We start from the raw sequence: 25,135 nt of genomic DNA on the forward strand, positions 1-25,135 counted from the left end.
GAGGAAGGAAGGGAAGGGAGGAGAGAGAGGAGAGAGAGGAGGGAGAGGGAGAGAGAGGAGAAATAGAGGGAGAGGGGGGAGGGAGAGGGAGGGGGAAGGGAGGGGAAGGGAGGGGAAGGGAGAGGGGGAGGGATATCACTTTTATTAGCTTTGATTTTATCAGAATCAGAATCATACTTTCTATCTGGAATGGAAACTGTAAGAAATTAGTTCAAACCCTTAATTTGCAAATAATGAAATGACACTAAGGCTAACAACAGGATGAGGTAGTTCTGGGTTTTTAATCTCAGCTTACACTATCCATTTGTGATCCCTCCTTTCTGTCTGCATAAATTACAAAGATCTGTCTTCAGAGAGTTGTCCACCAATTGGCTGGCCCTGGGTAATTATTAATCCTGAAGGCCCTACTTACTAGCTACAGAGTTTGAATAATTATTTGGCCTTTGAAAATCTACTTCTTCATGTGTTAAAACAAAAAGGGAGATGGTGGGAGGAAGAAATCACTGGGAGCCCAGAGTCCTTCAGATGGAACAAGTATGCAGCGTCCGTGGCAGCTTCTCCATAAATCCTAGCTGTGTTCAGGATTCTTGTCTGCTGTGAGCATTGTTATAAAGCTGATAACTTCTGTCCAGAGAACGCTTCTGGCTAGGTTTCTCATATTTCATAAACAGAATGTCAACATTCCCAACTGCTCTAGGTTCCAAAGAACATAAATCCACCCTCAATCAGCATCGCCTTGCACCTGCATGCCTGTTGCTTGTCAGAGATTATAGCTTTGCTTTGGCCCCACTGTGACGAGTGCTGTCAGAAAGCTTATCAAAGGAGGTGTAAGAAATAGGAACGAGTCTTTAGTAGCAAACTAAACTTTAGTAGCTATTTGGGGACAACCTCTCTGGGAAAGAAAAAAAAAAAACACCAAAACAAAAACAACTTGTCTTTCTCAAGCTTATATAATTTTTATTCCTATAAAAATAGATATTTGCCCCAAGGTCTTGCTTAAAATATGAATTTCTCTATCACTTTGTGTTCCAAGTAAATCTCAAGTGAGAAGCTGACTTAAAACGTTAGTGACTGAAGGATATGAAGAGGTTTCTGTGACAAAATCGTGTGTGAGAGGCCTGTCTAGTAGTATCTCTCCTCCTCTTGCATTGTTCCCTTCCTTTCTGAAATGTATCTCCAAACAGCATCTGAAGCTTAATTTTGTCTGTTAGGTTGAATGGATCAGAAAGAGTCTTATTATTCCATGGCTGGAATGTACCCAACTCAAAGTCTATATAGAGGAGCCAGGTAGAAAGAGAAGTCAGTGGTTGAGAGCGCTTGCTGTTGCTTTTGGAGAGACTGGAGTCTGGTCTCAGTACCCACATGAGGTGGCTATTGACAACCTATAACTCTAGATCCATGGGGTCCAGCACCCTCTTCTGCCTTCCTTGGTTACCTGAAGGTGAGTCAAGAGCTACATTTTGAGAAGTACTGACTTGAAGATATCTACTTGGAATGTCATTATTCCTGACGAATCCTAAAAGTCTAAGTAGATAGGTTACCCACAAGTAGGAAGAAATAAATGCCATTATAATTTTAGATCATTATACTTGTTTAGTGCCTGCTATGTTTAATGTAATGAGGTAGCTTAGAAAAAATATGCAAAATTAAGATTTATATCAGTCAGCTTTCCATTACTGTAACAAAATGCCCAAGACAACTAACTTAAAGAGAGGGAAGGTTTGTTTTGACTAGCAGTCTCAGAGGATTTTGTCAGTGGTCACTTGGCCGAGCCTTGACACTAGGGCAGTGGTTCTCAACCTTCCTAATGCTGTGGATGTCTAATGCAGTTCAACAAGATTTGGTGACCCCCCTCCCAGCCACAAAATTATTTTTGTTGCTCCTTCATAAATTGCGTTTGCTACTTTTGGGAATCATAATGTAAATATCCGTGTTTCCAGCACTCTTAGGTGACTCCTGTGAAAGGGTCATTCATCCCCAAAAGTAGTCATGGCCCACAGGTTGAGAATCGCTGTTCTAGAGCAACACAATACACCATGTAGGGAGTGTGTAAGAAAGATTTCTCTTTACTTAATGGTGGCCAGGAAGCAAAGAGTGAGACAGAAAGGGCCGGGTTGCATATCTTCTTCAAGAGTGCGTTTGAGTAACCTAAATTCTCCCCATCAAATCCCACCTCTAAATGTGTCATTGGTTCTTAACAGCACCACAGAGTGATGACCCTCACAGCAACGGGCCATCAGGAGACACTCAAAACCAATCTATGATAAGTTGTTTCATGTCTTGACTATTTCCAAGCATAGTGAAAAGCCATGGAAACTTCACAGCATCAGAAGGTGGAACAAAGAGTTCTGACTGATGACGAGGCATTTGTCGTGTGGCTCACACCTCTGTGAGAGGTGAAAGAAAATGGACTTTCACAGGGTGGGGATTGTAGATGTATCATGTGCACAGAGTGCCCAATCCTGACACACACTCAGCATAGCAAGAAGGGAGAGTTTGTGGCAGCATCTATTATCTCTACAGCCACAATGACCTGTGACTTGACTCAGGCTCTTACTGAGGTTCTTATTTATTCCATTCTGACTCAATGATGATTTTCTTCTTTGAAAGAGTACATTGGAACTGAAGCCCAACTTTTTATAGGCATATGGTTAAAGTTAGATGTTTGCAGGACCAATTTAGTAAAAGAAAATTTCTTTTTTCATCATCATTTCTCTATCTGTACATAGACATGAGCATAAAACGAGCTCTACTCTGATTAACTGGGTAAATTTTTCTCATGCTTAGTCATCAGCAGTCCTTATGTATAAGCTAGAAAAATGTTATCTTAAAGGTCACAGACACGTTCTCTGTGCCAACTGCAATTGAGCACCTCGGTCTCATGGAGGTGGGGAGGCCCCTTTGAGGACTTGGTGCAGAGTGTCCCGGTGAGGATGGTGTGCTTTGGTTCCACTTCCTGCAGGGATGGAGGCCCAGTGGGGACTGCCTCATGCATGTTCCTGCCCTGCTTCAAGAGAGACAGGAAAGGAAACAGTGGCCGCATAGCAGGATCTTCTTTCTTTGCTTTGCCTTAGCTACCAAGAGTCAAAAAGAGAATCCAGGCTCTATATTTTTAAGGTTTGTTATTATTTCCAGATTTTAATTTAATGATTGATTAACAAGATAGAAGTCTGTTGAGAAACAGAGCTCTATGGAGCCATGGCATCATTCCTCTTCAACCCTCTTGCATTCAATTAATGAAAAAATAAATTAATAAAATCTAGTAAAAATGACCCCTTGGGCTGCTGGTAGCAAGTATCCCTAATTCAATGGTTCTTGGAAAACACAATTCTAGATTCAAATAAATTACAGAGATTCTCATCCAGGGTTTAGCATCAATGGCTACAGGACAAATTTGCCTTTTCACAGAGTGGTTCTTCTCTTGATAGTTTCATTTAGGGATGGAGTCGGGGACATGCTTTTCATACCTGTGAGCAATGTGAGCCAAGGCAGCCAGATATTAAAATAAAATACAAAAACAACCTGCCTGTGAAGTCTGTTGAAGGGACAGAACAGTCTTCATGAGTCAGAAGGATATCCGAGAGAGAGAGAGAGAGAGAGAGAGAGAGAGAGAGAGAGAGAGAGAGAGAGAATATGAATCTAGCTTCAAATTTTGCTCCCCATGCTTTGTAGATGATAAAAAAACCAATGAGCAATAAAATTAAGATTCTAATCTACATCTACCACCCATGGTATCATATCATATATAAATGGGAGGAGATTATCTTATGGCTTTCCCAATTTCTGAGTTTGCCTAATTTCTGAGTTTGTCCTTCGCAAAATCTCTAGAGTTAGGTAGAACTTGTTGGCAGAGAGTCAGGATTCCCTGAGCTACTGACTGGGAAGAAAACCACACACATAAAGGCAGATAGATGTGTCTGTGTACAGGTACCCACGTAGACCGGAAACTGGTGTCACATCTCCATAGAACTTGGGTTTACAGAGGGTTAGGAACTGTAGACATGGGTGCTGGGTCCTGAACTCAGGTTCTCTGGACAGAGTGTGCTTTTTACCACTGGGCCATGAATGTGTTATTGTATCAGAACATTTGGGTGCAGAGGAAAATATGAGCTTCTTACTTGAGCATCAAAGGGAACACTTGAGACCCTAAGTCTTAGGCTGTCTTAAAACGAAACAAAACAAAACAGAACAGAACAGAACAGAACAGAACAGAACAAAACAGTAAAAGGCAAACAGCATCTCAGTGTTTGATATGAATGGGATAATTTTTATTTCTCCCTGGTGAGCACTTCAGACATTTTCTTTAATCATCATCTTAAATACCATCACCATGTGACATCTCACTATGTAACAGAATGGCCAGGAACTGTTTGGAAAGGTGCACTAAGAGACTGGGGGAACTGGACTTTGCAAACGGCTATTTTGAGAAGTTGCTTTGTAGCATTTATAATCTTTCTATTTTAGTTTTATGGTCCATAAATTTATACTGTGGCAGAAAAGTTAATGGCACTTGGACCAGAGTAGAAGACATAGTTTTCTTTTTCTCCTTCATTTACACTTTTAAAGCACTCTGACCTTCCTTTTAAAGGTTGGCCTTGTCAAGTCAAGTAGGCCCCTTAGCCTAACTCTGTAAGTCTCGGCAGCTGGGGTTAGCAGTCCTGTTTGATACGGATCTTTTTGAAATCCACCAGTTTGAGTTTTCCAGGTTTTGAAATTTTTATTTTATTGAGTGCATGCACATTATTATTATAAATCCACCTTTATAATTAGCGTTTTTAACCTTTGGGCAATGTTCCTCTTTTTTTTTTTTTTTTTTTTTTTGCTATGAGTACTTTTTGTCATAAATTCTATTGTATTTTATATTAATTTTGTTGACATATTCTAATTCAATGTTTCCCCCATTGCTTTGTAGTCTTCAATTGCTTCCTTTCTAGTCCTCCTGTTAGGATGTAAGTAGAAGATAGTCTGATTTGTTAAAATAATCCAGTCTAAAGGATTTTGTCATCTTTAGTGTATAAGTTTAGTCACCTATATGTATTCTAAAAACTTATTTCTAGTATTTGTTAGGGTTAATTAATTAATAATTTACAAGGCTGTTCTAGATAGCTCAGGCTAGCCTTAAATGTGGACCCCTTCCCCTCAGCCTCAGGATTCTATGTATCTTTACCATGTATAATATTAATTTTGCTGTTTCTTTTGTCTGCTGGATTTTTATTCCAGTTTTTTTTCCTGCTGAATTCACTCCCCACCCCCAGAGCTTGCTGATTCTGACATTACAGTCAGCGTGTTCTACTTTGGTGATGGCTTTGACATCTTTAACACAGAGATGGTGCTTTGCTCTGACAGAGGTTAAAATCACAGTCTCTGGTGTTCCAAGCAGGGCAGAGAGCCTACTCTTTCACAGCCTAACTCTTTTAACAAATGCCACTCTCTCTCCCTATGGTAAATATTACCTAATATTTCTCTCAATGTTATCCTGTGACTTCACAGGATGAAGGGCAAGAAGGTCATCCTTTTTTCTTGGGTTGGTAAGCCAACTCCACGTTCTGTTAGCTTTGGCATTTTTCTCTTGACAGTTGACAATCAGTACTTTTATCCTAGCTTGTCATCAGGCCTGTCAGTCATTTATTAATGTGTAATATTTCACATAAAAATGTAATGGCTAAAGGAAAAAAGACAACATCCTTGTTGAGTGTCATGAGTTAGAGACCGGGTTTGCTGGGCTGTTCCAGGTCATAGATGCAGTTGAAACATTGACTACCTCTTCACTGTTCTGAAAGCTTGGTGAAGCTGGAAGAACAAGGTCCAACTTGGCCTGCATACAGGAGTTCTAGTTGATGCCAGATGGTGAGAACCCTCAGTTTCTTAGTACACGGCAGCTCGAGTGTCCTTACAAGTTACCGCTTTCCCTAGTGCCTGCCTGAGAGCTAGTGGAGAACAGGAAGAACTGTCTTCTCTTTTTCTTTTTCTTTTCTCTTTCTAACAGTCCAGACTCAGAAGCTATGCCGTCACTTCTGCCATATTTTATTGGTTAGAGATGAGTCATTAAATTCAACCTGCTCTTTAAGGAGAAAAATCAGGCACCATTTTTTTTCCCTTAGGGAAGATACATTTTCAAACCACAAATGTCAACTTATTTTTATAAATCTTCCTACACGCTCATTTGCTAAGTAACCTACAGTCCTGCTATCCCCTGGAAAGACCAAGATGTTTTCAAGTATTTCTGTAAAGGAAAATCCCTGAAGCCTAGGCAAAGCTACCAATTCAAACATGCAGGTTGTGTCGCCTGTGCTACCTGCCTAAAAGCCTCACAAGTGACAGTGAGTTTCAGACTTTAAAGCCACAAGGTTAGTGCTTCCAGAGATGTAGATGTTGCTCCAACTTGAGACGGTTTCGATCATAATCTTTTTGCATGCTGCTTCTCTGCCCCTCCCTTACTGTAGACCTCCCATGCTCTTGCAACGTCAGGAGAGTCTCAGATCACTTCCATGGTCTTCCCTGATCCTGCATGTTTTCTCCTCCCTTTTTGTAGGCACCAAGAGCTTCATAGTTTCTTCTTCTTTTCTTCTTCTTCTTCTTCTTCTTCTTCTTCTTCTTCTTCTTCTTCTTCTTCTTCTTCTTCTTCTTCTTCTTCTTCTTCTTCTTCTTCTTCTTCTTCTTCTTCTTCTTCTTCTTCTTCTCCTTCTCCCCCTCCTCCTCCTCCTCCTCCTCCTATTATTTATTGAATGTATTTGTGCTCTGCTGCATGTACACCGACATGTTAGAAGAGGGTATAAGATGCCCTCATAGATGGTTGTGTGCCACCATGGAGTTGCTGGGAATTGAACTTAGAACCTCTTATTCACTGATACGTCAATCAACCTTGTTCAAACTGTGTTGTATGTCTTATATGTACATGAATTTTAGCTATCCTATTTTTCTTTAATTTTTTTATTCTGTTCTAATTTTTAGCATTCATATTGTTTTCTTCAGGATTATTAACTTGTGTTTGAACTTTGCCTCTCGTTTCATCATGCCCATTCTTTTATAGCGTATGTGTTGAGGTTTGTACTATCTTTTTATTTTCTTTCAGTGGGGTTAATCAACTAGTTACTAAATGCTTTGGATTTCTTAGCATTCTTATTCCCAGTGTCCTGTGAACTTATGGATTATTCCTCCTAATTATTCTTCCTTTAAAATAAAATTTCCTCTTTCCAATAAGTTTGAAGGTTTTCCTCAGAAAGCCTCCTGGTTCCTTCTTAATAAAGATGTTATGAGCAGAATTTAGGACCCCAATCTGTAATGTTTGGAGTCCAATCAAGATTTAGCCTCATAGGCATCCAAATTCTGCAGTACTGTGACTGTGTCTTCCTCTTCTCCTAGGGAGGGGCACCCTACTCTTGCCTTTGTTTTCAAGCAATGGACTACTCATTCACAACTCCAAATGGGCACTCTATCTATCTATCTATCTATCTATCTATCTATCTATCTACCTATATAATCAATCAACCTATCTATCTATCTATCTATCTATCCTTCCATAGACATATATCATACCTCAGTTGCTGTTGAGAGAACTGGGACTTGACAGTTCCTGCCTGTGTCTTATGTTTTGCCTATCTTCCTATTAGCTGAGGTATTAGTTTAGTGTTAATATCCTCTTTAATACTGCTATGTATTTATTCTAGTGGGATGATTTTGAATTGTGAACTCAGCACTGTCACAAATATAGTCTCTGTACTATGTTTACATATCATCATGTACTTTCAATCCTAGCCAAGAAGTTGAGGTGCAAGTCCATCCTATGAAACTTCTATCTCACGGAATAACTAAGAAGTAAGAGTGGGTATTATTGTAGCCAAGGAGTCAAAGGAAGTGCTAGTTAACGTTGTTCTTTTTATCCATCTAGAAAACAGAATACTTTAGCTGGCTTGTTTGGATACTATAAACAAAATGCAAGTACAGGCACATGCACATGACAGCATCTTGTAGAACACCCAGAGCCTGCTGTTCTTTCTGAGCTGTCACTGTGCTGCATTGACTGGGTCCTAGTCACTGAGCTAAGAAAAGAACCAGGAGACCTGGAACCTCCAAAGTGCTCATGTTCAAAGCAGCTGGCTCACACATCTCAGATTCTCTCCCCTTGTGGTGACCTCAGTACTTACCTCTTACTCAAACTTCTCTAAAATACCTCTGCGCTCTCCCCCAGAGCCGGCTAGGACACAGCTGGCTTCTCAAGCCCTTGCTATCTTATATTTGACCTTTTTTCTCATGATAACTCCTTCCCAGAAACAGGAAGTCTTAGTGACATTCAGCCAGGAACAGAGAATGTGTGTGCTCAGCTCTTCTGAGACCTCAGCTTCACTTGTGGAATCCCTGTTATGTCTTGGCTCACCTCTCTCTTGTAGCCAGAAGAATGCATGTTATCTGCGTACTTCTGAAGTCTGCTTCCTTCTGGTTCTTCATTCACTCCTCAGGGTCTCCATGACTTGTGTGATTTTATCCCTTGTATCTCTCTCAAGAAAACCTTTATTTTTCTTCTTCCTGTGTGACCTTTGATAAACCTTCCAGTTTCCTTCCCAGTTGATGAATGGATGAATTAACCTCACAGATGAACATACATAGATGAATTTGGGGAGATAGAGCTTAATACAAAAAAGAATAGAAATGAGTGGTGGGTATTTGTGATTTTGATGGCATCAGCTGGCTGACTATATCACACAACTACAAATGAAAACACATGCAGATTTGTATTCACAGAAAGAAAGGGCATACAGAGCTTCTTCTCTTTAGAGTTATTAGTGCTTATTAGTGAACTTCGAGTAACTCAGGATAAGATGAGCTAAGGAAGTTTGAAAAATTAGCAATCAGAATGAGGTGTTGTGGCTATTACAGCTGGAAACACCAAAAACACTAATAGGACTTTTTTTTTTCAATTCTTTCCCAGTAGATGAAAGTAGGAAACAGATCTTATGGATAGTAATCATAAGGAGGAATATTATGGAGTATATGTCTTTCTCCCTTTTCTTCATAAAGAATTGGTCAAAATGGGTTGCTAAGATGATCCTGAGTTCCCTATAAATGAACATATTGAAGAGAATAGTTGATTACTGTTGAACTTTGATGTGAAAGTAGAGTGAGCACTATGCAGTCAGGGCAGGCACTGACTGTCTAGCCAAACCACCCTCCCAGGCTAGTCAGGAAAGCAGAAGGCAAGCCATTCCTTATACAAATGGCAAAAGACTTCTTAAGGATTATAGATTTTTTTTCTATGAGAAATGGTTCTATACTTCAGAGAAAAAAAATCAGCAGAAGTTGGGTTCTACCCATGGTTATTGCATTATGCCTTCCCCAGAAGCTTAAAAAGCCATTTGGAAGACAAGACAAAGCATAACACATAAAGCAATTAGATGAGAATTTAACAATTAAATACGGATGAAGGCCATGAGGTAGGATTTTCAAAATTGGCAGATGACAAGTTCAGAAGTCACCAGGAATCACCATGGACACATGGGTCACATGGTAAATTCCTGACTGTGATCCGTCCTTGAAATGACCAGCAAACTGCTCCATGGGGTGCATACAAGTTTCAATAGATTCACACAGAGTAATCTTTCATATTTTTCCTCTAAGATAACATCAGTTGTGTGTGCATGTATTTATATGTGTGTGTATTAATGTCAAAGCATGTGAGACATTTGTGGATATTTGCATCTATGCATAGAAAGGAATTTCTATGCTATACATATGAAAGTGAAATTCCTAGGCCAACCTCTAAGCTTGTTCTTTGGAAACCACCAAATCTCAGACACTGTTGCATCTCTTTGGTTGGTTCTGTTTAGCTGGTGTGTGTGTGTGTGTGTCTGTGTGTGTCTCTTTGTGTGTGTGTAAAGGGGTGTCCTTTCACAATTTTTCAGGCCTAATTTGCTTCAAAAATTCTTTTCATCTCTTCTGATAGCGTCTGTGATACAAGCAGGGACTCTTCCTGGGTATCGTGAAACTCACCTAAATTCCTAGCACACAAGAAGGGGAGCCAGAGGTTTAAGCATAGCAAACAATGCACTGTAAGACCTTGTCTCAAAACAAAACAAACAGTAAAACTGCAACGAAAACAAATCAGGGACTCCACAGTTTCTAAGTGTCCAGTATAGAAGAAACTAATACTTCCTCTGTGCTTTCTCTGGCAGTTAGGAATGCTCTCAAATTCCAATTTCTTCATCTGGACTCAAGGTTCATTTGACAGTCAACCTCTGAACGTTTTCTTTTCTTTTCTTTCTTTTTTTTTCCTGTTTTTGTAATTGACATTAATTTATAAATTGTTAGTAGCTTCTGGCAGCAAAGGTCAGAGAGTCAAATCAAATAGATTTTACATGTGTTTGACTTTAAGGAGATTGGGTATGAAGTACAGAATGGAGACATTAGTCACCATGACACCAGGTTACAGAAAAGGACTCCATGTCTGAACCTGAATGAGGGCACTGCACTCTTGCTCTGCCCTGGCCGTAGATCCCTGAGTCTTAGGCGGTTTGTTCTGTTTCATATGTAAAATAGCCCCAGTCACACAGGTCATGTGCAATCACAGAGATAAAGGAGCAATCTCAGTGCATAGTGTATGTCGTACATGACAATACACATCATCTATGAAGAACAGGGCAAGCCTATTCCTGCCAGAAACAGTGGTTACCACCAATATCACTATTTTTCCATATATACCCATATGGCAACTGGCTTATATTTAATTAATTCTAAAAAAAGGGGGGGTCTACATGAATTTGAACAAATAACCCATGAGACTTTGTGTGATATGGTAATAGTAAACATTTTAGAATGACTAATTTTTTTTTTAAATTTTTTCCTGGTTAGGGTTTCTAAAAATGTATACAAATTCTCCATCCTTTCTATCCCATCCTTTCTATCCAATTTAGAGATTTCGTTTTTGTTTCCCTCTTTCTTTCTTTCTCTCTCTCTCTCTCTCTCTCTCTCTCCCTCCCTCCCTCCCTCTCTCTTTTCCTTCCTTCCTTTCCTTCCTTCTGTCTTTCTCTCTTTCCCCCTCCCTCCCTCCTTCACTCCCTTTCTCTGTCTCTCTGTCTGTCTCTCTCTCTCTCTCTGTCTGTCTGTCTGTCTGTCTTTCTTTCTCTTCTCTCTCTCTCTCTCTCTCTCTCTCTCTCTCTCTCTCTCTCTTTCATTTTTCCCAGGGCAGCCTTGGTTACTCTGTTCCCAGAATGCTTTGTTCTTCTCTACCCTCTAAGCTGCCTCTGGGAGTTAAAAATGAGAGCTCCAGATCTTTGTTGGTGGTAGGCCCTGGTTCTGCAGAAACCCCCTAATCCCCTGTGTACCACAACAGGAGTCTATTGCCATAGAAATGATAGCTGAGATCCCACAGTCCACAGCACTGACTTCACAGCAGGGCCTGGTAAGATGAGAAGCCAAGCAAACAGAGGAACAGAATTCACTGGAATAGTAGGCACTCTGTTGCCTTGAAAGAAAGGGGGGATTGTCCTTATCCACATTAAAACAAAAATGCATGAGTGAGCTACGTCTTTGAGAATGCTGTAGTTTATTTTCTGTAAAATACTGCCTGACTACAAGTCGTAATTTGGAATCTTTCTTGTGCCATGGGATCGTTTGCTTGCTAAGAAAGGTCAGCACTTTCCCTTCGTGGCATTTGTTTCTTATTGGATTGTGCACAATGGATGTGCCACAGTTGAAGATCCCCCTTCTCACCAAGCATTGTTTTGTTTCTGTTTGTTGCCCGCGTCGGTTTCCTCCTGTTCCTATTAACAGAAGACAGAGAACCTGAGCAGGACGCTAAAGGTATTTCCCCTTCTCTCTGCCTTGCTGCTTCTTTTTAGATGCACAGTATACTTCTGTTGCTTATTTTCCTGACCTTAAGTCCTATTATTTTGTCAAGAAATGGAAAGTGGCCCATAGGAGTAAGAAGTCACAGCATCAAACAGAGAACTTGAAGATGCAGGCTATGGATCTATCAGAGTTCTCAAGAGAACATTGAATCTAGAGAAGGATTACAATCACATATTCCAAATTCTAGAACCACAACATGAGATTAAAGAAAAAGAACAGACAAGAAAACTAACCCACACGGGTCAGGACAGAAGGTTATTTGGGCGGGGCAGGGGAGGGTAATTAAGATTTTGGAGACGTATTAAAAACTTCAGGGTGCTAATTTATGTTTGGTTACCAACATTTCAATGCAATGAGGAGTTTAGTGCATTTGCTCTAAATCAGTAAAAACTGAAGTGATTTTTATTTTAATTAACATGGAGATGTATATTTGTCTGGGACGACAACAAGCCTCCCATCAGCGAAAGTAACTTCTCTCCCAGTAAAACTCATGTTCTTCGCAACCAAACTTTGGTGATCTGAGGCCAAAAGCCACAAGTCCTCAGGTCACACAGTTCAGTTCTAGGCTATCTTACCTGTCTTAGGCTACCATTGTCTTAAACAGTGCCTCCTTCTCATTTTATGGAACAAATAAAACCGATTAAGTACTTTAGATTCAAGATCCTCAGGGTCATAAGTGCTTCAGGTTCCAGAGGTTTTCAGATTCTGGAATGTTTGCTCAGACTTGATCTGCTGAACATCCCAAAGCTGAAGGTCTGAAGTCTATCTATGAACCTTTGAGAGTCATGTTGGCACTCTTAATGAGTTTGGCCTTTTAAGTTTTCAGACTAGGAAAACTGTATTAGTATTTATCTCATTGCCCTGACAAGCTAACAGGCAGAAGCAGCCTTAAGAAGGAGAGCTTTCATTTGGCCCAGAGAGCCAAGGGATACAAACAGTTTGGCAGGGAAGGCATAGGACTGCTACAACTCCATCTGCAGCTGCAAGGGTGTGAGGTGACAGACAGGCCTGTGCGTCACAGTGGATCAGGAAGCAGAGAGCCTGGACCAGTACCCCAAAATACATACAGTGCTCAAGGTCTGCTCCAACAACCCAGTTCTGTTAGCTAACCTTTTGTCCTAAAGAATTTATAACCCGGGCCAGAGAGATGGCTCAGTGGTTAAGAGCATCATTGCTTTTACAGAGGATCCTTCATTCACCCTGGGAGGCTCAACTGCCTTTAGCTCCAGCTCTGGGGGATCTGACATCTTACTCTGGTCTCCTCAGCACCTGCACTTACATGTGCACACACTATGTGCATACTCCACCACAATTAATGTACACATAATTAAAATGATAAATAAATCTTCAAAGAAAAAAAAAAGAAAGAACCCCAAACCTTCCAAAGCAGCAGTACCAGTTGTAAACAAAGTGGCCACCCACATGAGCATGTGGAAGACATTTTATATTTAAGCCATAGGAGAGGCCTAACCTGTATCTAAAATGTTTTCCTCTTTCTAGATACCAGGTTATTCACAATACCAATCAAGTAAAAGCATTCCACCTGGCAGTCTGGGTTAGTTTTAAGTCATCTCCCTTTCCCCTTTATTCCTGCCTGTCACTGATCCCTTGAAACCTTTATAAAGAATTCTCCAACGGAAGGTAGGAAATACTACAGAAGGAAAAGAGTAAGAGAAAGTAAAATATCTAAGCTCTCACTATTCCTTTGAAATAACCATTCAGAAATAGAGAACTGGCCGAAATTTGAGAAATCTCTTGAACTGCCCTCTAACAAGAAGAGAGACCTGTCATTTCAGGAGTTGGCCTAGGTTTCCTGCTCCCTGCATTTCCCAAGATATTACAAGAACAATTATGATGGACATAGCTCCTGAACACATACAACCTTTAAAATGGCAACCATAAGACTGGTTATAAATCTGAAAACAATTTGGAAAATGAATGTGGCAGGTGTTCAGGGTGGGGATAGAAGGGAGTATGCCTCTGTTTGTTATAAACTGTTTTGATGTAGGATTCCTGACCTTCAAATAGGGCTGCAAGTTTACCCAAGAGACATAAAACCCAAAACATGTGAATAGATTCTGTAAGAGAAAACCCTAAGGCTCAGCACTGGCCATGTCTTTTGTTCTTAGTGCTGATGAGTGCTGCCATACCCACCCATGGGAAAATTGGATCGTGTTAAATCAGATTACCTATAGCAAGAGAAGTGTAACATCAAAATAGTTATAAAATTTCCCCAAATCACTAAATAATTTCAAACTCCTATTCAGCAGTTTGCTTGTTTATATAACAAAAATATGTTTTCTTACGTGAAAGTGAATTACAAAATAAAGACATTTGATGCACGTTTCACTGGCTAGGAAGCAGATCTCACCCAGCTCCCCTGATCACTGAGCATCTCCCTAATGACGCAGGCTGCATTCTCTGTCTGTGGCTACCCACGAAAGCAATGGGATCTGCTATCCAACTATATCCAAGTTCATTCCTGCAGGGGATGAAGTTAGCTGGACTTTTATTTTTGGTTGCAGCTGCTGGGATTGTTGTGGACGGTTGTTAAGTGTTTGGAATTTCTCTCAGCCCACCTTCACCTTTCACATTTAAAACTGGAAACCAATACAGATGGGGAGCCACACATGAGCCTTATTGCTGATAAAGCTGGATTGAAGAAGAAAGCCTTCTCATCTATAACAAGGAGACTAGCGTAACGTGTGTTTGTCATGCTTGCCTCTCCAGCCTTTCCCATGACTCATCTTAATGTCTGGGTAGAGAAGTCCTGACCTGGTAACCTTTTGGTAAACTTCCAACCGCATATCAAGCTCTTTCCCTTCATAGAGGTTGATAGGCAAAAGAATGGTGGTCCAGCAGGGCTGACCTACACAAACTATAAATTACTTCTTTTGCCTTAGCTCTCCAGAAAAGTCACCCACTCACTCTCCTACTCATCCACTTATTCATTTAACAAATACTTATGATTTCTTACCCTCTACCAGGCAGGGTACATCTAGAGATACACAGAGACCTACATATATAGGTCAGCCTGCAGTGATGGGCAAAGCCAAGCCAGACCTTGATAATGTTTGCATCCCAGGGAGAGGGACAGCCACAAAACAAATAAATAAAGGACCCACAGTTGTCAAGTGGTGCTAAGTGATATGTGAATATAACCAGACTGAGGGGCATGGAGGGCACTATGAAAACAAGACATTTCAATGGAACCCAAAGGTTTGGAATGTGCTTAGAACCTCCTTTGGGAGGAGGAAAAGTGAAAGGAAAGCTTTAAGATGTCTGTCACTACTGCAAAGGGAAGGCCGACTCTTGTCTTTTGGAGATAACTCAAGAGTGTGGGATAGACTGGCTTCAGTGTAACCTCCGGTCATTTTCTTCCCTTAACACATTACACTTAATGATGAAGTCCACTTTGGAGAGAACAACTATTTATTAGCAGTTTTATAGTCGCGGATACACCTATGTGGCCAATAGTACCCATCATGTGTGCCCAAACAGAGCCCCTAGAAAGCACTGGATCAGGCAGGATAGGGAATCCATGAAGTTTGGCATCATGATGAGCTGTGCAAGAGCAGCTGGCTGACTTATTCACTATCTCACTTATGCTTAGCTGTGTTGTGCAATATAGACCATCAAGGGTTTCGCAATGTACCTAAGTGGCAATCCATATAATGCAATAGCCGCCAAAAGAAAAGAGAAATGCTGTAAATCAGAACACAATAAACCCACCCTAGTTACTACATTTCCAAGAAGAATTTGAAGTTCCCAAATTAAAACATATGCTTCTATAAATCAAAACAGAAGAAAGAATCTAGATTTCCTATCTTTCCAGTTTGTTTTTATTGTCCTAGTTTTTATCCAAAAGGCCCTCATTTCAAGTCCAAGGGCTCAGTCAAGCCATTCGAACACTGCTGTAACAAGACTGAAAACAACATGATCCAACTCCCAGTCTTACAAGGCCCATACTGTTCTCAGTGCTCAAAGGCAGTGAACCCCATGTGCTTCCGATTACAGTGACTCAACTCCAAACCTGCAGTGCCAGCCCCTGCACACACTATTCTAGCCATGTGTTACAGATGTGTGACATAGCCTAGATCTCCATTACTATCACCAGAAAACAAGAACAGTTATGTGGCTGACCCCTGCTAGGATGCCTGTCAGCCTGGGTTTGGCTGTCAAAAGAGAACAGCCTGTGAACTTGGATTCAGTGGGGAAAATGAGAATCCAAAGAGAGCACTTAGATGATACGGCCCTTAAATCTCTTTCAGATTATAGCAGCTTTCTTCCCTCTTTTTTCTGCATTCTGATTTTGACAAACATGGTCTCCAGGATATTGCTTCTTGTGTTCTTGAACTCTGATTTTTGTTGGGTGTTTAATTAGATACCAGAACCTTCTAAAGTCAGGTTATTGTTGTTATTTTTTTAGATAACATCACATGATATATAGTTCGTGTTGACCTCACACTCCCATGACCACTTGGACTCCAATTTCCCTGCCTTTATTTCCTCAGTGCTAGGATGACAGACATGTCCTACTCCATGTGGTTTATGTGGTGCTAGGGGCTGAACCCAGGGCTTTGTATAACGTAGGCAATCACTCTACCAAGTGAACTATACCTCTAGCCCTCAATTTTAGTTTTAAGAGACAGATTCAACTGCATGTTAAACATTCACTATATTAAAAAAAAAAAAAAACAGTATTTTTTCAGCACTGTTGTCATTGAACATGACATTTTTATTACTTTTCTGTCCTCTCAACTTTGGGGTTCAACATTAACATATTTAAAGTGATTGACCCCAAATGGTGTTATAAATTACACATCTTGGAGTCCTCAATATCAAAAGATAGGAAGTCAAATTAATTCAATTTTGCACCAACCAAAGATCCAGGTGTCAAGGGGGATAGGCACATTTGTATACCCTTGAGTGATGTGACCTTTGGAAGAGGTCAAAAGACAGAGGGGCTGCTGAGGAGGTCCAGCCTCGCTGGGACTGTTCGGTCAATCTTCTCCCTTGTCCACACGAACTCTATGAATTTCATGAACTAGAAGAGCTCAGTCAAATTGCCATGACAATTAGGGTTTAGAATTCCTGTCATGTGTTGGGCTCAGGCCCTAGAAAACATCAGAAAAGAGCATAAAATATGTTGACAATAGGAAAACAAAAAGATTTCATAATAGCTTAAAAGCCTGTTGGACTTAACATCAGAAGGCATGAGACCAGGCTCATTACCATCATGGCTGTTACTCTGGGAAAGTAAATAAAATTAATGAGGATTCAGTTTCCACTGAATCAGAAAAGAAGGGCAGAAATGTAGCTCATCTTCTGAACTGCGTTCTCCAATTCACTCTGAGTTTTCACTGCTAAGCCTGCAGATTGATTTTTTTTAAATTGGTGAAGATGTATAACCATAAGAAATGCAGGAGACTCAAAGTCCTCCTCACACTTATCCTAAACATTCCTTCCCCCAACCCCATCATCTCATTCTTTGAAATGTGTGATATATTTGAATTTGTTCTCAATATTAGAGATAGAGTTGAGGGTATAAACCAGTAATTATTTCTTTAGTTTGCTAAAATAGTGTCTCGGGTTTATTTTCATCATGAATTCTTCTGGGTACTCAATCCAGCAGGAAACAAAACAGACCAAGACATTCTAATGGGGCAGCTGAAGGACACATAAGTGGGAACTGACCGAATATCAGATAGCAGTAAGTGTATAACGATCATAAGATAGAAGGGCAAAGGGAGTTGTACTGTGTGATGGATGGTTATGGTTCTAAGAAAATGTCCCTTAAAGTGAGACAGGGGTTTTACACATAAGAAACCCATCACATTAAGATATGAGCATAAATGTTCTAGACTGGGTATCAACCAATGTAAACTTCTATGTTGGAACTAACCTCAGTGTGTCCTGGGGTGGTGACAAATGCAGGATCATAGCACAGAGAGCATAGAGGAAAAACATAGCAATACTGAAGGGGTGAGCATACTCAGGGCACACAGTATGACTGGAGTTTTAAAGTCCTGCCTTGCTTAGCCAATCACTCATGCCCTTTGTTTTCCTAACAGTTTTTGCAAGAATCCTGCGTGCTCCTGAATCCCACAATGTCACCTTTGGTTCCTTTGTAACCCTACGCTGCACAGCAATAGGCATCCCTGTCCCCACCATCAGCTGGATTGAAAACGGAAATGCTGTGAGTGCCTTGTGATCGGGATGATTTGGGGAAGACTTGCTGGTGGTGACTTGCTGCACCCAGCATGTACCTGTAGCTGTGTGGTGACTTGAATAAGAACAGCCCCTGGTGCCTCATATGTTTGAGTATGTTATCCCTACCTAGTTGGTGGAACTCTTTGGGAAGGATTAGGAGGTATTGGGACACTTTTGAGGTTTCAAAGAGCTATTCACTCTGCCACTCTCTCTGCCTTCAATTTGCTGATCAAGATGTAGGCTCTGAACTGTTCCTGCTGCCATACCTTTGCTCCACCATCATGGACTCCAATCCTCTGAAACCATAAGCCTCAAATGAAATGTTATCATTTATAAATCACCATGATCATAGTATTTTATTGTAGCAATATGACACAAAGTACACAGTGACTAAGATAGTGTTACATTTTCCATCTATATTGCTAGTCCTAGTTTTACCAGTGTTTAAAGCAGAAACCACTTGGTAGCAGAAACCACTGGCATCAAACCCTGGGAGTTGACATTCTACCCTGTACCACGTATCTTTTACTTTTTTTGTATGTAAGAGAGAAATGGTTCTAAGTCCTTCCTATAACTAAAATAACTTTCATAAAATGTCCCAGGAAAAGACCAGTCCACTGGTGGAGGTTACTTTAATGGAAAATAATCCAGAATTATAATCCACTCAATATTTCATTTTTAATAGTGCTACTAGTAGCTAATGTGATCACATGGTTATTTGAGCCAGGTCCTCTTCTAAGTACTTTACATACAAGCATTCTCACATTCACTTTATGAACAAGTATTGAGCACCTGAGCAATAAGTAATATTGTAGGCTCTGTGGCAACAAGAGCAAGAAAAATGAGAGACCTTCCTTGATGGGAGGTCTTCCATTCTAGTGGGAAAGGATAGAGAATAAAATCAAAGAGAATTGCGTGAATTATGCTATCTATGACAAAACAAAACAAACAAGCAAGCAAACAACAAAAACAATGAAAATCCATAAATCTGGAAATGAGTCAGAGAGTTGGGCCTTCAGAGACAGATTCCAGTGTCAGGAGAGTAGTTGAGTCTACTTGGTACAAAGGCATCTGGGAAGAGGTCTGGATATGATGAAAGGGGAAGCTGTGTGCATAGCTGCTGGAAAATTACCAAAGTCTCTGAGATAAGGGTGTAGACATGATTTGTTGGAGGAGCAGCAAGAAGGTTTGTGTGGTTAGAGACCAGTGAGTGAAGAGTGCAGAGATGAGGGGTGCACGTGGCCTCTGTGAATCAAAAATTCCTGCCAAGGCTGGGAAGCAGCGTCAGCTGTCCTTCACCTGACAGGGGACTCGGTTGCAAGTCTGTTTTCATTGTCTATTGTCCCATGACTCTTCCCCATTGTCCCCTGTTCCCTCATGTCTGGTTATCTTCGACTGACCACTATTCATTGTACTGGAATGAAGCTGTCTAATTTGAGGGCTGGAGGGCGGTACTTTCTTCTGGGAATGATCTTTGCTTCACTCTGTCAGAATCTAATGGTTACTTCTAATCTTGGGCCACGGAAGGTTCAAAGCTCCTTGTATATGCCTAGTCATTATAGCACAGGCGTAATAGTTCAGGTGGACTATGTCTCTTACAGATCACATTGAGATGATCCGGATACCTAGTGCTTTGACATCTCTCTTTCTTGCTATCTAATTATTCTCTATGCTTTATCATTGCTACATTTATTTTTCTCTTCTCACTCATTAAAGACAACCAAAGGAAAATTAAAAATTTCCAAGGTTGGGAAGTCTTTCAGGGGAAGAATAATACTCTACATTTTGTTGTATGTGAATTTTTTTCTGGAGTTTTTTTCAGTATGAAGGTTCATCTGTAACAGCTAGGGTTTTTGTTTGTTTTGTTCTGTTGTGTTTTGTTTTGTTTTGGGGTTTTTTGTTATGTTTTCATTTGTCTTGTTGTGTGTGTGTGTGTGTGTGTGTTTTATCCAGAATGGGAAATTAATCAGGACTCTTAAATTCATATTTTTTAAAATATTGAGTCTTGCTATTTGTGTTTGGTGAGAATATACTTTTTATCTTATTTGTAACCAAAATCAACTTGAGGATGAAAAGTTTTAAGATAACAGCTTATAGTCCATCCTGAAAGGAAGTCAGGGTGGGAACCTGGAGACAGGAACTGAAGCTGAGGCCATGGAGAGGTGCTGCTCACTGGCTTGCTTCCCATGGCTTGCTCAGTCTGCCTTCCTATACACCCCTGGACCGCCTGCCCACAGTGGGTTGTTCTCTCCCATACCAACCATCAGTCAAGAAAATTTCCCACCGAGTTGCCTACAGGACTGTCTGTTAGAAGCAATTCCCCATTTAAGGTTTAATCTTTCAAGATGACTTTAGCTTGTGTCAGTTTGACCAGACGAAACAAAACAAAAGACTAACATCTCAATTTTAAGACTGTGTTCATGAGGTATAGAAACATATTTTCATTGTTCTAGTCTAGATACAATTTAAATCAATGTAATTCCTTGTCATCAGTTGTATCAACTGTTGGCAAGCATGGTGGGTTTCACAGTAAATGGGAGTCGCCCTCCTGTTGAAGTGCCTGCCCCTTCACTCCCCAAAGCACCAGTACTGTTTGTTTGTTTGTTTCACTGTGCTGTTTCATCTTGCTCCATTTTCTGTTCTGGATTATTGTATCTATTTTCTAAACTGGGAGCAGCCTGTTCTTTCAGTGAGCTATCAAGATCATGTTCCAGGGACAGTGTTAGGCCAGCTTCATGGAATCGCCTGGCAAGCTTGTATCTTTTTCTCTGGTGCAGAGCCTGAAGCAAAGAGGCTGAACTGCAGGTCTCTGAAACTCTGAGGCATTTCCCTCTGCTATATGTCTGAGGATAGCTTCTCTCTCCTCTATATTCTCTCTCCACAGACTCCTAGACAGTAGATCCCTCTCTGTGCTTGATATTATTTACAGTTAACTTGACTGGATTGAGATTCACCCTGGAGATTTAGGAAGCCCCAGAGTATTCACTATGGCTGGTAAACAAAGAATATTCACATGATGCATGCTGGCTAGTCACCAACTAGAGCCAAACTAAAACTAACCTCAGAACATGGTAATAAGGCTATAACGCTATAAAAGATAAGATCATTTTCCATCTCCCATGCAAACTAAAACACTGAACAGTCAGAGACAAAGAGCAGAAGAAAACCCAACAGTGTGTCCCAACTGGATGAAGACGTTTCCTTTCTGCCCTTGTCAATGTTCACTTCTTTTTTGTTTTTCATGAAAATTTTTAGTAAAATGAATTTGAAAGTGACAGGTAGCTTTTATTTTCTTTTACAATAGTGGATATAGTAATTTGATGGAAATAAAAAAGGAGCTTACTATTTTTAAAAAGAAAGTCTCTACATGTTATAGAACCATATTTATTGAGTTGTTCTGATAATGGTTGTTATGTAGACATTTAGCTAATTTAACTAAAAATTTAGAAAAAATTATATCTCTCTCTTTCTTTGTCCAATACACATGATTCCTAAAAATGTGTAAAAATTGAAATAGTTTTTTTTAAAAGAGAGTTTTATAAAATAAACTCTGTGTGTGTGTGTGTGTGTGTGTGTGTGTGTGTGTGTGTCTGTGGTCTGTAAGCTTTGGAGTCATTTTATATAGTTAGCTGGTAAAACAAAATAATAACATATAACAAGTCTTATGTGGGAAAATTCAGTAGGCAGCTTGAAAGAAGACAATATTTTATGGCTATGGAAATACAAAACAATATATAAATGTGTTTTATCCCAGTATTTTTTTCTATGCTGCAGAGACAAACAATATTTAGTATATCTACAGGAGTATGAACCTTACTGGGCCTTTTGTAAGGAGGTAGATTGTTGTTGATTTGCTTGAGTGCAGCAATTATTTCACTGAGTACATGTATGCAAAATATCATTCTTGTGCCTTAAACACATTACAGAAAAATATAATAAATATATAAATATGTAATATAAATATCTAAAAACTTTTGGTCATACCTGTTACATGAGGTATTCCCAGCTAGCTGGAGTTATTTGTAATGTAGGGCCAATGAAGACTGGATACTTCACAAGTCATTTCTGGATTCAGGTGAAGTTGTGATGTTACTAGATTATCTATAGCTATAAATAGACTATCTCTATAGTCAGTACTATCAATTATTCAATAATGCACACAAATGTTGTACAGGTTTAAATGATCTAAGATGGGAGTTAGGGTGCCTATCTGATAGAACTTTCTATTTTACTGACTCTAAAAACATTTCTTTTTAAAAGCTTCATTTAAGTTTTGTGTGTGTGTGTGTGTGTGTGTGTGTGTGTGTGCGCGCGCGCGCGCACAAGCTTGTGGGTTTCTGTACATTTGAGTGAAAGTGCCCAAGGAGTTCAGAAAAGGCTATCAGATTCCCTGGGGCTGGAGTTACAGGCAACTGTATGCTGCCCATCATTATGTGGGTGCTGAGACCCAAACTAGGATTCTCTGCAAGAGAAGTATATGCTCTTAACCACTGAGCCATCTCTATAGTCTCCCAAAATTCCATTATTATATTTTTTCTGTAATATGTTTAAGGCATAAGAATGGTAGTTTGAGCCGGGCGTGGTGGCGCACGCCTTTAATTCCAGCACTCGGGAGGCAGAGGCAGGCGGATTTCTGAGTTCGAGGCCAGCCTGGTCTACAAAGTGAGTGCCAGGACAGCCAGGGCTACACAGAGAAACCCTGTCTCGAAAAACCAAAAAAAAAAAAAAAAAAGAATGGTAGTTTGTATACATTTACTCAGTGAGATAATTACTACAGACAAGCAAATCAGCAGATCAATTTATGTCCTTACAAAAGTCATCACTATCAGAAAGACAGACTATTTTAGCTTAGTGGTTCTCAACTTTCCTAATGCTATGACTCTTTAATACAGTTCCTCATGTTGTGCTTATTCCCAACCATAAAGCATTTTTGTTGCTACTTCATAGATGTAATTTTGGTAGTTAGACACCGTAATGTAAATATTTGATATGCTGTAGATCTAATGTGTGATCCAAAGGGGGTTGTGACCCACAGGTTGAGAACCAGTGCTCTACCCAGAGCTAAGACTTTATTCTGGCTTCTTTAGTTAAGTGGATCCGAGTGATTTGGCAATATCCTTACTGTCAGATACATCTTAATGTCAGATATGATGACCTGAGTTAAATCCTGTCAGACCTTGGTCACTGTGGGGTCTGGGTCCCAGGACCCTCTGTGGATAACAACTCCTAGGATGCTTAAGCCCACATGTCCAATCTTGTCGTGTTTGCACATAACCAGTATATATCCTTCTCTGTACTTCAAATCGTCTCTTAGTACAAATGCTGTGGAAATAGCTGTGGCACTATTTTATTTAGGGAATAATGACATCTTAAAAAACATCTCATACCCGTTCAATATAGACATTAAAAATATTTTCAATACAAAATTAGTCAAATCCATGCAGTCCACAGGCAGACGTGCAGGGCCACTGTACCTATAGACCATAAACAACATCTTGGTAAAAGGTCACAACAAGAATCTAAAGTTATCCTTTTAAAAACCCAGAGAGTGGGGGAAATGATCCAATTAGAGGGCAGAGGGTGCTTTTATGTTTAGATCATCAAAAATACTAAACTGTTGGGCCGAACAAGCTATGAAGAAAGAAAAACAAATTCAAACTATGACCAACAAGGCCTGCTGTGTATGAGTCACGTAGAGAACCATGAGAGGTCTCTGAATGCCAAAGGAAGAGTGCCTAGAAACCGCATCATCCTTGACCAGAGAGCTTCAGAATAGCCTGGGCTCTCCACTGAACTATTTCAGCACTTGGATGGAGTCCCCTGGAGAGCCCAAGAGGTTTAAAGAATTCTTCTCTCTGTGAGGCTTGTTTCCAGTGACCTTGTGACCTTGGGTGGAATCAGGGATGTTTAGGAATGACGTGCTTAGGTGTGAACAGGAAACAGTGGGCAGCTGTAGTTAAGAGTATTTTAATAAATCCTGACACAGGGTTCCTTCCCTCCTTATACCATTTGTGTTCTCAGATGAAAGGCACACACAGCCTTTATATTTTAATATATCTTAAGCAGCATAATAGCTGAGCAACTGCTAACCTCTATGTTGTTAGAATCTACTTTCTATCTATAACCCCATCATTACTTACTAATTTCTGTGTTCTGTCTTGGCTGCTCTTGACCCAGTTGAGCAACCCTCTGGACCACATTCTCTCGGCCCTTTTACATGGTGGCTCTGGTTCTCCCTCCTGCAGGTTCTTTTTCTTCCATGGCCGCTCTCTTCTCTCCTCTCCTGCACACTCTCCTAAGGCATGGCGGCTCCCTCTCCTCCTCCCTCCTCCTTTGGTTTCCCAGGATCAGAATCCTGATTCTGATCCTGGGAAACCAAAACCTTACCTGTGTCTCTTCTACCAAGCTATTACCTGCTGGCATCTTTATTTACCAGTCAGAATTAGCCGGGGGCAGGTTCCTAGAAACTATAGATAGACTCCAGGTCTTGGGCACCAGCACTTAGCTGTACAATAACAGCAAAAGACAAAACCTCAACAGGCAGTGTGCTAGGGCATTGCTTGCTTCTGAGTTGTTCACAGCACTACATAGCTTTTCTTCTCTGAGGAAGGAACCATCTTGGCAAACAAGGAAAGCACATAGCTTTGCTTCTATAAACTGGAAAGAGATGATCCCCACAAACAAGATATAAAAGGCAAAACCACCAAGCACACAGACAGTCCACAGACATTCAGCTCTCAGGCTGTCTCATTGCTGTTTTGTAGCAAAATCGGAGAGTGTTTTCAGTTAAAGATGTCTAGCTGCTTAGGCCTAACACAAAAACCTGGGTCTATAAGATGTTGGGCTTCTGAGAAATATGATAACAAAGAATTCAACAGAAATTCATGAATGTAGACTTGTGTGTGTGTGCATTCATGTGTGTGTATGTGTATGTTGTGTGCATGCATGTGGGGAGGGGGCAAGGAAGAGACTCAACGTGTTGCTTGCTGTCTTAGTCAGGGTTTCTATTCCTGCACAAACATCATGACCAAGAAGCAAGTTGGGGAGGAAAGGGTTTATTCAGCTTACACTTCCATACTGC

The 25,135-nt window shown here is 40.4% G+C and overlaps 1 protein-coding gene across 7 annotated transcripts in view; it reads left to right on the plus strand.

The window, feature by feature from the left end:
• Musk (muscle associated receptor tyrosine kinase) overlaps positions 1–25,135 on the plus strand; it is an 85,995-nt gene that overhangs the window by 28,691 nt on the left and 32,169 nt on the right. For 4 of the 7 annotated variants that reach the window (XM_021159727.1, XM_021159728.1, XM_021159731.2 and 1 more), the window contains exons 6-7: positions 11,764–11,793; positions 17,916–18,040. In XM_021159727.1, the coding sequence (XP_021015386.1) occupies positions 11,764–11,793; positions 17,916–18,040 (155 nt within the window). The remainder of the gene's footprint in view (positions 1–11,763; positions 11,794–17,915; positions 18,041–25,135) is intronic. The other 3 variants (XM_021159729.2, XM_021159730.1, XM_021159732.2) reach the window with 1 other exon arrangement.

Source organism: Mus caroli, chromosome 4 (genome assembly GCF_900094665.2).
Source record: "Mus caroli chromosome 4, CAROLI_EIJ_v1.1, whole genome shotgun sequence".
NCBI lineage: Eukaryota > Metazoa > Chordata > Mammalia > Rodentia > Muridae > Mus > Mus caroli.